The 12,174-nt window shown below is 60.3% G+C and overlaps 2 protein-coding genes across 4 annotated transcripts; one reads left to right on the top strand and one right to left on the bottom strand.

Annotated features, from left to right (window-relative positions):
• Positions 1–3,586: 3,586 nt before the first annotated feature.
• Positions 3,587–6,469, top strand: IGFALS (insulin like growth factor binding protein acid labile subunit). The gene is made up of 2 exons (XM_066330406.1): positions 3,587–3,602; positions 4,160–6,469. Exons 1-2 carry the CDS (start codon positions 3,587–3,589, stop codon positions 5,971–5,973), a joined length of 1,830 nt encoding a protein of 609 aa, XP_066186503.1. The 3' UTR covers positions 5,974–6,469.
• Positions 6,470–7,347: 878 nt separating this feature from the next.
• Positions 7,348–12,024, bottom strand: NUBP2 (NUBP iron-sulfur cluster assembly factor 2, cytosolic). Of its 3 annotated transcripts, XM_066330073.1 has the most exons (7): positions 11,852–12,020; positions 10,409–10,527; positions 9,631–9,829; positions 9,235–9,389; positions 8,956–9,066; positions 8,583–8,652; positions 7,348–8,030 (listed from the first exon to the last, which is right to left on the bottom strand). In XM_066330073.1, the coding sequence occupies exons 1-7, from the start codon at positions 11,883–11,885 to the stop codon at positions 7,888–7,890; spliced, it is 831 nt and encodes a 276-aa protein (XP_066186170.1). In that variant the 5' UTR covers positions 11,886–12,020; the 3' UTR covers positions 7,348–7,887. The 3 variants fall into 3 exon arrangements, with proteins under 3 accessions (XP_066186170.1, XP_066186172.1, XP_066186171.1); XM_066330075.1 differs by lacking the exon at positions 8,583–8,652 and having other exon boundaries at positions 11,852–12,024; XM_066330074.1 differs by lacking the exon at positions 8,956–9,066 and having other exon boundaries at positions 11,852–12,024.
• Between the last annotated feature and the right edge of the window lie 150 nt (positions 12,025–12,174).

The following is a 12,174-nucleotide window of genomic DNA, read 5'->3' as shown; positions in this document are numbered from 1 at the left end:
TGCTCTGACCCATCCAGGTCTGCCCTGTCCCAGGACCCCGTGGGGTGGATGTTTGTGTGCTCCAGGGGGATTGAGGGTCAGAATCATCTCCCTGCCCTGCTGAACACCCCTCCTGTGATGCAGCCCAGGAGCTGTTGTGTGTGTGGGTTGCCTGCACCTACTGCCACCCCATGTCCCATTTGTCACCCCCTGGCATCTCCAGGTGCCTTCCCACGGGGCTGGGAGGAGAGCTGGGATGGGGCAGGCAGGGAGGCCCTGGCAGATGGGGTGGGGCTGTGGCCCTGTGATCACGGACAGGAGGAAAGCTGTGCTCCCTCCATCCAGCACGAGGCCCATGTGCAGGGCTGGAGAGCTGATATGGGACATGGAAAATCCCATTCCCCTCTCCCTGCCCACCCTGGCACTGTCATCAGGATGAGCTGGGCACGGTGCCTCCTTTCCCTCTGCTCACTCCCCCAGTCCGGTTTCACCCTGCCAGCCACTGCTCTCTCCTGCCATTCCCTCCAAATCCCCACTCACAGGGCCCCCTCTTTTCCCCACACCTCAGTGTTTGGGAATTTTCCCATCTTTGCCTCCAGCAATGGCTCTGGCCACCCTGAGTCATGTCTTGGGGACGTCCTCACCTCTCCCAGTCCAACCAGTCTGGCCAGGCTGGTGCTGGTGATGTGCCACCAGGGCAGTAATTGGCATCCCTGGGAGCTGCCAGAACATCATGTGGGAACACGAGGCTCTGCAGCCATGGCAGGACAGCAGGTGGCACTTAGAGATCCCCATGGGGACCTTTACCAGCAGCTGCCACCACTCCCCAGTCCCATCTCCAGTAGCAGGGAGCAGGGTGACCAGAAACGTGGGTGGTCAGTGAGCATCAGGCAGTGTCCCTCCTGGGGCTTGGTTCCTGCTGGTGTCCCCAGGAGAGTGGCACAAGCCCCGTGGTGCTGGTGTCTCCCCTCCTCTCTTTATTGGGCACGTTTTTGGTCCTGAAAGAGGAGCAGGAGCTCTGGTTACCCTGGCAACGTGAGATGCTCTCCTCCAGACAGGGACGATATTTGGCAAGATTTGCTAAAAATACTCCCTAACTCAGCTGTGACAATGCCACACGTGTCACCTCCCTGCTCCCCTCAGGGCTCAGTGGGTGGCTGCTGTCCCTGCTGGTGGCCCTGGTCACTCACCCTGGTGGGGTGGGGATGGACCAGGGATCTCCTGGGGTCCCACAGAAGAGGTGGCCCAGCACTGTCCCCTCTGCAGCTCAGCCAGCCCAGGGACAGAACAGGGACAGCTGGTGGCATGTCCCACCCAAAGGGACAGGGAAGCTCCTGCAGGCACAGGAGGGCAGCTGGGGAAGGTAAATGATTCCTTAGAGTTTAAATAGGTTTAAAAACTACTTTTGAATTATTTTGCTGCTTTTCCTAATACCATTACAGCCTTCTCCATGGCAACCAGGGGAGGGACTCAGACTTTGGTCCCAGCCAGGGAGTTTATCTGCTGGAGCTGAGGTGGTGGGGGGATCAGACGAGGGGCTCCACACTGGCTGGGGACACACGGGCCAGGGGACACCCATGGTGGGGACCCAAACCCAGGTCCCCACGGTGGCTGTGGAGCTGTGGGTCACTGGGCAGATGGGGGGCCTGGGGTGCAGGGACCAACACCAGCAGGGTCCCAGCATCTCCTGCCACAGGAGATGGGACACATCTGGAGGAGAGGCTGCCAGGGAGGTTTAGAGGTGGAGACAGGGCTGGAGGAGATGCCTCAAGGATCTCTAAAGGTGGAGATGGGTCCAGCTCCTCTCTGCACCACAACCACACTGGGAAGGGATTTCCTGATTTATCCTCCTTATTTTCCCATTGCATCTCATTTGATATTTCCCTGAGAAGGGCTGCTGGAGGGCAGGGATAAACCTGCTCCCAGCTGCAGGCAAGGCTTGTTTAAACTTCCCAACGAGGTTTTGTGGGTTTTGGCTGGCTGACCTGTGCTGGTTCAGCTCTTTTTGGCTTCCAGATTGATTACACCTTGTGTCAATATGTGCTCAGTGCCTATTAGTGGGTGCATGTATCCCTATCCCTCATTTCTCCCTCCTGATCTATAAATTCCCAGAAGACAGGATTAAAATAGAGGGGGAGGAGAATTCCACTAGAGGCCAAAAGGGAAGAGAGAAAACAGAGCCTGTGGGAAAGTTAGGTGGCAAGGCTGGAGCCTGGATGTCTCTCTGCAACACCTCTTCCCATGGGCATGGCAGTGCCTGGGGAAGAGCAGAGGTGTGGCCTGTGAGCTGGGGAAATGCCAGGGAATTTCCCATGGGAAGGGGCGAGGTGGGAGCGTGGTGTGGTGCCCATGGTGTGGGAATAGTGGGGGGAGAGAATCCCTGCTCCCCCTGCACCTCCCAAAGCAGCCTGGGGGAAGCAGGGCTGGGAAGAGCAACCCCACGGCAGAGATGCCTGTTCCTGGAGGGGTGGGTGTCAGTGCTGCCAGCCTGGTGCAGCTCCAGGGAGGAGTGGGGCCACCAGGACAGGGGAAGGTTTAGCCATGGCTTTTCTATCTGGCTGCTGCTGCCCACAGGGCTCCTCTTGCTGGGGCTTTTTCTTTCATTTTCTTTCCTGGAAACTGGTAAAAGATTCCACAGAACCTGTGCTGGAGCCTGGTGGGGAAATAACCTGGGACACAGGATGAGGTCAGTGGCCTCCCCAGGGTGGTTTTGATGAGCTGCCAGGGGCAGAGTGTGATCTGCCAGCCCTGGAGCATCACCCACCCTCATCCCACTGGATGGGGGACTGGCAGGACAGTAGGGGACCCCCACAGCCAGCACCTCACCAGGGGCACTCTGGCTTTGCTGTGTTTCCCCTGTGGCACAGGAGCACTGGGCAGAGCAGGGGGTAGAGCTCTCAGCACCATCCCCATCCACAAGGAAAGACAGGAGGGAAAACGGGAAAAAGCCCAGGAGGGACCGAGGGTTCTGCCCCCGAGGTTTTTAGTGCCACACAGGGAAGTTTTTTTTCCCGTTTCCCAAGTCATTTCCCAGTTGCATCACCATCAACCCTCAGGTGTTTCAGCCCATCTCACACTAAGGCTGATCCCCAAAACCTTTAATCCCTGTGTCCTATGGATGCTCCAAGACCCAGCATGTGGGTTTTGTGTCCTGATGGAAAGTGAGAACCCAGTGCCAGGGCTTATCCCGGGGCAGAGCAGGGCAGGGAAGGGAGAGTTCTGCTGCTCAGACCCTCCAAGAGCTCCAGGCACAGTGCTGGGCCACCTTGTGAGGTTACCCCATTCCTCCCTCCACTCTCAAAGCCCACACAAACCCCATCTCTGGCAGGACCCCCATTAGGTTCCCGGACATCTCGTTCCATGCCCTTTTCCCGAGTTGCCCTTTCGGGCAGTCCCGGAGCCGGGGGAGCAGCGAGGAGCCCGTCCCAGTGTCGCTGTCACCGCCCCGGTGCTCAGCCGCGGCCCGGGCCAGCAGCAGTGGGGTTAAGCCCGGCCGGGCGGGCGGCTGGACAGGCGTCAAGGTGGTTGCTCCATCCATCCCTGCGCAGTCGGAGGGGCCGGAGAGCGGAGCGGGAGCGGGAGCAGGAGCCCTGCCCTGCCCGCCGCCATGAGCGCAGGCAAAGGTGAGGCTGGAACTGCCCTCGGCCAGGCTGGGGGGACAGGCAGGGACTGGGGGGGACACGCTCAGACTCCAGTCACCCTTTACTCTGCTCCTCCTCCGCTGCTAATAAGACATTTTGGGGCCTCCCGGGTTGCCTGGGGGGCTGCGGGCACTGCAGGGCAGAGCCCAAACCTGGATGGGGAGGGCAGAGATGGGCAGGGACCGGGGTGCTGAGACCCCCCAAAGGGGGCAGCTGGGGAGGACGGGGGAGAGGGGTCTGGGGCCTTTCCCCACCAAAGGGAGAAACTGCCGCTGCAATACAGAGATGAGTTGAGGGGGTCCCTGCACCCGAGGGGTCAGAGCTGTGGCAAGACTGGGGTGGGATCTTGGACCATTTCCCAAGGGATCCAGCCTCTGAAAACTCCTGCAGCTGCCCGGTGTGCGCATCGGGCTGGGAGTGACCCCCTCCACCCCCCACCGAGCCCAGCGGTGCGGGCACCCGGCCCAGGGGTCCCCAAGGTGTCCCCTAGGGCAGCCACAGCCGTGCACTGACAGTGTCCCCTTCCCTCCACCCCCCAGCAGGCATCCCCCTCCTGCTCCCCCTGGCCCTGCTGCTGGCTGCCGCCTCCCAGCCGCCCGGGGGAGACCCCCCGAAGGAGCCGGGGGACGGGGACAGCCCCCGCTGCCCCAGCCCCTGCGCCTGCAGCCTGGACGATTACAGCGAGGAGCTGAACGTCTTCTGCAGCGGCCGCAACCTGACCCGCCTGCCCGAGGATGTGCCCCCCAACGCCAAAGCCCTGTGGCTGGACGGCAACAACTTCACGCAGCTGCCGGCCTCTGCCTTCAGAAATCTGTCAGCCCTGGACTTCCTGGACCTGCAGAGCAGCCAGCTGGGCTCCGTGGAGCAGCACGCCTTCCACGGGCTGCGCAGCCTCTACCACCTGCACCTGGAGCGCAACCACCTCAAGCACCTGGCGCCGCGCACCTTCCTGCACACCCAGAACCTCGTGTCCCTCAGCCTCAACAACAACCACTTCAGCAAGGTGGAGGAAGGGCTGTTTGCCGGGCTCTCCAACCTCTGGTACCTGAACCTGGGCTGGAACTCGCTGGTGGTGCTGCCTGACAAGGTGTTCCATGACCTGCCCAACCTGAGGGAGCTGATCCTGGCTGGGAACAAGCTGCCCTACCTCCAGCACCAGCTCTTCTGCAGCCTCACCGAGCTGAAGGAGCTGGACCTGAGTGGGAATGCGCTCAAGGGCATCAAGATCAATGTCTTCGTCAAGCTGCAGAAGCTGCAGAAGCTGTACCTGAACCACAACCAGATCAACGCCATCGCACCCCGCGCCTTCGTGGGCATGAAGTCCCTGCGCTGGCTGGACCTGTCCCACAACCGCCTGGTCTCGCTCTATGAGGACACCTTCCTGGGCCTCCTGAGCCTGCACGTCCTGCGCCTGTCCACCAACTCCATCACCAGCCTGAGGCCCAGGACCTTCAAGGACCTCCAGTTCCTGGAGGAGCTGCAACTAGGGCACAACCGGATCCGGAGCCTGGCGGAAAGGACCTTCGAGGGGCTGGGGCAGCTGGAGGTGCTCAGCCTCAACAACAACCAGCTGCAGGACATCAGGGCCGGGGCCTTCCTGGGGCTGCACAACGTGGCCGTGATGCACTTGTCTGCCAACTGCATCAAGGTCCTGCCTGACTTTGTCTTCAAGGGGGTCACCAAGTTGCACAGCCTCCACCTGGAGCACAGCTGTGTGGGCAGGATCCGGGCCAACACCTTCTCCGGGCTCTCCAGCCTGCGGCGGCTTTTCCTGCAGCACAACAGCATCTCTGTCATCGAGGACCAGAGCTTCAGCGAACTGCACGAGCTCCTAGAGCTCGACCTGAAGCACAACAAGCTGAGCCACCTCTCACCCCAGCTCTTCGTAGGGCTGAGCAACCTGGAGTACCTCTTCCTCTCCTCCAACCAGCTCCTGGAGATCTCCCAGGACACCTTCAGCCCGCTCCAGAGACTCTTCTGGCTCGACCTCTCCCACAACCAGCTGGAGACATTGGACAACAGCATCATCTTCCCCCTGGCCAACCTGCGGTACCTCAGCCTGAGGAACAACTCCCTGGAGACCTTCTCAGTGGCATTCCTGTGCCCCCCCTTCACCCTGGAGCAGCTGTGGCTGGGGGGCAACAACTGGCACTGCAACTGCTCCCTGAAGGGCCTGCGGGACTTCTCCCTGCAGCACCCCGCCGTGGTGCCGCGCTTTGTGCAGTCGGTGGCCGAGGGGGACGACACTCACGTCCCCATCTACACCTACAACAACCTCACCTGCCTGCAGCCCCCGGGCCTGGCGGGGCTGGACCTCCGTGACACTGCCCAGGAGAGCTTTGCTCACTGCTGAGCCGGGCTGGCCCTCCCAGGGACCCTCAGCCACCAGCAGCTCTAGCCCGGGGCTCTGTGGCCACTCCAGACAAACGGAGATTTGCCGACGCCTCCAGCAGCCACCGCCCTGCTCAGAAGATGCTGGATGGGCACCGGCCCCCCCTGGGCTTCAAACTGAGTATTTCAGTCCTTCAATATTTAAATAGCAGGCTCCAGGGCAGAGCATGGTTGCTCACAGTAGGAGCATCTCTGGATGGGGGAATGCTGCACCCCCAGCCCTGCAAGCCACAGCAAGGGGCAGCCCTGCCCAGGGAGGACTTTAATGAGAAAAAAAATAGTGTTTTCCTGCCATGGAGCAGTGGAGAAATCCTAAAAGCTCCCCGAGGTTAGGGAAGGGGGCAGAGGACTTGCTGTAATGATTCCTTGCAGCAGCAGGTGTAGGCAAGGCACAGAAAGCCACTCGTTGCTCACCTGATAAATGGCAGCAGACAAATAAACCTTTGGAGCTATTGCAACCCACCTTGTAAGTTACGTTTTTTCTAAAGCTCATGCTGCCCACAGCTGGGATTTCTCTCCAGAGCCCCTCGGGGTGAGGGATTCCAGCTCCCTGGGGGCTCCCAGCATTTCCTGCAGGCCCTGGGTGGGTGGCACATTCCCAGGGAGGGAGCAAGAAATGCCCAGCTACCCACAGAAGCCAAGAGCCCCGACAGATTCCAGCACTACTGCCCAGCTCTCCAAATCCCAGATAAGTGTCCAAAGGTCAGACAAAATTTTCCTGGAAAATTGCATGAGGGGAAACCTGCTCGGGTGTGGGTCCTTGTGCAGCAAGAGCAGGGCTGGATGCTGTTCCTGCTCTCCTCCAGGCAGTGCCTGCCTGCTGTAATCCAGCCTCATTTGTGGAAATCCAGGATTCCCCTGTCTTCCCAAAACCTGACTGAGGGTGAGTCCCAAAGGTGGAGAGGGAGGCAGGCATGAGGGGCTCAGTCCAAGAGGGAGGGAGATGAGATGCAAGGCCACCACCTTCACTGCTTCCCCAGCTCAACTCAAGCCTGCCAGAGGAGGACAAGCCCCATGGGAGCAGCAGCCCATGGGAAGAGGTGAAGGGAACAGGACACTGGGAAGTGAACAAAGCAGGAACCACCTGGGGACAGAGGAGCCCCAAGCTGGGGTTGGAGAGCAGCTGGGACAAAGCATCCCAGGAAGGGCTGCCAGGGCTGGCTCACAGCAAGGCAAGGGACAGGCTGAATCCTGACACTGTTACAGGAGAGATTTAGCTGAATTCCAGCAAGGAAAACAGGGAAAAGCAAGAAGCACCTTGATGCATGTGCAGGGCCAAGACTTAAAGATACAGCGAGGCCTGAAGCCATGGAGAAACAGAAGTTGCAGACTTGCATTTTAAAAAAGTGTTTACTGCCTGGAACCTTGAAAAATATTCCTGAGTCACACAAGCCTGGAAGGCCCAAGGCCTGGCTTCCAGCACGATGGGATGCAGCTCTCACACAGCTCCTGAAGGTGTTTCCTCAGCCCAGCCCACGCTGTGCCCTCCCCAGCCCATCAGGGGCCAGTGAGCTGAGAATTCCGAGCACAGGGGCTTGGCCTGGCTCCACATGGGAGCACACAGCATGACCCAGCCACTGAAGCAAGTCCTGTGTGATCCATCAGGCAAGGGCAGCAGCACATGGAGCCATGATCCAGGTGATCAGAGCCATGTGGGAATGCTGAGGGAAGCACAGCACTTGACACTGCAGCTCCAGTCTCTCTGAGTCTGAGGGGACACGGCTACTTCCCTCTGGGACTGCCAGCAGCAGCAGTAATCTGTGCTCCCCCTCCCTCCCTCACACCCCAGTGAGACAGTTTGAGTTAAAACAGCTCCTGCATCCCCTTCCCACTGCTGAGGCTGCCACTGTGGCACCAGTCCAGCTCCACACCCTCCTCAGGAGCTCCTCTGTGATGTATCCAAGATCTGCTGGGCAATGTGAGTCAAGGCAGGGAAGGCAGAGCTCTTGGGAAACTCTTGGATGAAGTCTCTGCCTTCTTCCAAGCTCTGGCTGAGCTGGGGGTCCAGGGGGACGCAGCCTGTGGGACAGGGGAGAGTGAGAGCTCTGCAAGATCTGCAGCGAGGGGATAAAAAACACACTCAACTCCAGAGAAAGTGGCAGGCAAGAGCCACCACTGCCCTCCCTGAGCTCTCCAGGAGACAATTCTCACCTGCAACCACTTCCTCTGGGTCCCAGAGCCCACCCCACCCTGGTGCACCATGAGAGGGGCTCTCCCACCTGATCCCAGCCCTGTCCAGGGACAGGGTTGAGCCCTCAGCTCCCATTTCTCAGGAAGGCTCCAGACACTTCAACAATGTTCTCATGGAGCTCCAGGCCTGTTTACACTGTCACCGGGATGTCAGCAGTCAGAGCAGGCTGCTGGCATCACCTTCTCTGCCCCAGCAGGGCCAGGAACCCACTGTGAGGAGTCTGGATGGCAGAGAAGCAAAGTACAAACTGCAGCTCTGCCCAGGTGCCTGGGGCTCACAGCCCAGCCCACCTGCCCCTGTGGGTGCTCCTTCTCTGTGCTCAGCCCTCCCAGAGCACCACGAGATCAGCCCTGAGCAGAGCTCTGCTCAAGGCCACTCACCCAGGAAGGGCACCCCGGCGTGCTTGGCCAGCTCCTCACCTCCCCCTTTGGAGAAGATGTTTGTGCATTCCTGAAGGAGGAAGAGCAGTGAGTCAGGAAGGCCAGAGCCCTGTGTGACAGAGCAGGAGCTGCCAGGCCCTGAGCAGAGCCAGCTCCCCTCCACCCTCCAGCCCCAGGCATTCCCTGTGCCCCCGCCCTCTCCCAGTGCTCCTCAGGAGAGCAGAGCCCAAAGCTGGCAGCGTCTCCTCTCCCGGGCTCACAGCATCACCCTCATGGCATTTCCCAGTTCTCCACCCAAGACTCAGCACCCCACTACCCCAAGGAAGAGCCCACAAGAGCCCCAAGGCTGGACAATGAGGTCAGGAGAGCTCACAGAGCAGTGGGGGCACACGAAGCCGCTCATGTTCTCCACGATGCCGAGGATCTGCAATCCTGCCTTCCTACAGAATGTTAGCTCCCGCCTCACGTCCCCCACGGACACAGCCTGGAATTGAGGGGGAACAGCAGGAATTGGGGATCCCTCTGGCCACGCTGACTGTGGCCCAGAGCAGATGTCTAGAACAAGCACCCACAGACAGCCCTGTGCAAACCTGGGGTGCGTTTTCCCCCCTCCAAACCTGCTGCCCGCCAGGAATTCCATCCTGCGTCCTACCTGAGGAGTGGTGACCAGGATTGCTCCAAGTAGCTGGTGGGGCCTCAAGGCCTCCACGGTGGAGATGTGCTCATCAGATGTGCCCGGTGGTGTGTCCACTATGAGGAAATCCAGGTCCCCCCAGGCCACATCAGTGACAAACTGTTTGATCAAAGCTGTGGAAATCAAAGAGCCAGATAAAAAAAACCTAAACCACAATGGATTTCAGCAGGTGGCTTGGGAGCCATGGGACAGGGCCCCAGGGAGAGAGGACAAAGCTGTCAGCACAAGTGCTGCACTCTCCCCATCTGAGCGATTTCGACCCATCCTTGTGTAAAAGGAGCTTCATTCCCCCAGGAAATAACCTCTCCAGGAGGGTTCACAGGAGGTTTCAGCAGCAGCAAACCCCAGTGTTACCATTTTTCTTGGGTCCCCTCCACACCACAGCATCGTCCGGCCTCTCCAGCAGGAAGCCGATGGACATGAGGGCGATGGCCTTGTCCTGGCCCACGAAGACGGGCACCCAGCCGCTGTCACATTGGTGCACGGCGCTGTCCTGCACCCTCAGCATGCGGGGGATGCTGGGGCCACACAGGTCCACGTCCAGGATCCCCACCTGGGGACAGGCACAGCCCTTCAGATGGGCCCAGCAATCCCCGACCACCCGAATTTGGGCTGCTCACAGCACTTCCACAACAGCCTCTGCAGCTCAGCAGCCACATTTGAAACACAAATGCTTTAAATTTCATATCCCTCCTGACCTCCTTCTCCCCAGGGAGCATCTCCTGGGTGTTTCCAAGTGCTTTATGCCGGAACTCAAGTGGCACTGGCTGCACAGAGCCTTTAAAAAGATCCTTAGAGGATTCAGCCTGTCTCCTGCCCACAGAGCTTCTTTTTATCCCAATTTTAAGAGTCCTTGAGCTCACCCACTTCACCCCACAAAGCAGCAAAGCCATGTCCCAGTGCCCATTTCTACAACAAATACTGAGTGATTTAATAAAATAGAGAGAAGATAAACAACTGCAGTACCTGATCCAGTTACTTGAACTGGATCATGCTATCACAAATTACATTTTCACAGACAGTCCACACGCTGCCCACTGAGGACACCTATATGGAAAGGCTGGGCAAAATCCAGCCCAGCTGAAGGCTGGAAGGGAAAAGGCAGAGCTCAGCACCCCAAATCCTCACTCACCCTCTTCCCAGCGTTCCGCAGTGCCAGGGCCAGCTCAGTGGACAGGGTGCTCTTCCCAACGCCGCCCTTCCCGGACAGCACGAGCAGGATGTGCCGCACCCCGGCCAGGTTGGTTCTCTCTGCAAGTAGATCACAGAATCATGGAATATCCTGAGCCAGAGTGACCCACAGGGATCATCCAGTCCAACCATGGCCCTGCACAGGCACCCTAACAATCCCACCCTGGGCATCCCTGAGAGCACTGTCCAAACACTCCTGGAGCTCTGGCAGCCTCGGGACTGTGCCCATTCCCTGGGGAGCCTGGGCAGTGCCAGCACCCTCTGGGGCAAGAACCTTCTCTTGATATCCAACCTAAACCTCCTCGACACAGCTCCAGCCGTTCCCTGATCCTGTCCCTGTCACATGGAGCAGAAATCAGAGCTGCTTCTCGGGAAGAGCTGCAGCTCCAGTGAGGTCTGCCCTCAGTGTAAGGCACTGGGTCAGAAGAGGTGGATGTGCCACAGGCTTTTTGTCATCAGAAAAGGGACAATGAGAACAATGGCAATAAAACACTAAGTGTGGGGAGCAAAAGCTTGTCCCGATGACCTAAGTGGTAATTGGGCAGCAGAGCAATAATCACGCACTGGGCTCATGAGCCTCAGCCCGGGCATGGCCGGAGGCTGATGGTGAGCTCAGGCTCTTGGCGTTTCCTTCCTCCATGCCACACCGGTCGCTTCCTGCCAGTCCCTTCCCTCCATTCCCTGCTGTGCTGTCAGCGCTCCCGGCTCTGCTTTGGGCTCAGCTCCCCAGAGCAGGGAGGACTCAGGACCGGTGTCCCCGGCCCGCGGCAGCACAAGGGGCAGCGGGGCGCTGCAGCCACAGCCGGCAAACAGCACCCGCCCAGCCGGGACCGCGTTCCGGGCGCCCCGACACCACCGGGCACGGACTCAAGGCGCCGGGGCTGGCCCGGCAGCAGAGCGGCACCGGCGGCATGGAGCCCGCACGCACCATGGCAGAGCTCATCCGCGCCTCCGCCGACGGTAAAGGCCACGGGCTCCACAACGGGGAGGGGGTGAGAAATGGCCCGGGGAGGGCGAGACGAGGCCCTGCAGCGAGGAGCGCCCGGGACACCGTCCGGTGACAGGGGCAGCCCCACGCCGGGCCCGGGTACTCGGCGTTGTCTGCCGCGAGAGCCAGAGAGTGAGGCAAGGCTCACGCTCTGAGTTCTTGATACCCGGTGCCCGCCGCCTATGGAAGCCCGGCCCGGCCCGGAGCTCCCTTCAGCGGGAGTCGGGCCGAACACCGCGGCACCGGCTCGGCCCGAGCACCTCGGAATTCCGCGCGAGCGGGTCCTGACCCCCGCTGGGCCCGATCATTCCAGTTGGGACGTCCCCGGAGAGGCGAGTAGGGCCCCGCCATGCCGAGACCCCGGATCCCCCAGACCGCGGCCACTCCGCCGCTCACCCCCGGCCGTTTCCTCCATGTTGCCTCCCCGCATCGCCCGCTTCCGTCTTCCGCCGGCCCGCGGCCCCGCCCCCTCGGACTGACAGGTGCTCAGTCCAATCGCCGGCCGCGCTCCCACCGGAGAACCTGCCCGCCGGAGCTTCTCAGCCAATCCACTTCTCGTGCTCCCCTGGCATCAGCCAATGGGCTTAGTGCTTTCCCTTCGCGAGCGGTCGCCCAATGGCGCCACTCTCTGGCGATTGGCACACAGAGCAGCCAATGGCGCCGGGCTCTCTCAGACCCCGCCCCCTCCGGCCCCCTCCACCTGTGAGTGACAGCGCGCT

This window comes from Sylvia atricapilla, chromosome 15 (genome assembly GCF_009819655.1).
Source record: "Sylvia atricapilla isolate bSylAtr1 chromosome 15, bSylAtr1.pri, whole genome shotgun sequence".
Taxonomy (NCBI): domain Eukaryota; kingdom Metazoa; phylum Chordata; class Aves; order Passeriformes; family Sylviidae; genus Sylvia; species Sylvia atricapilla.
This window is presented reverse-complemented; position numbering and strand designations above follow the sequence as displayed.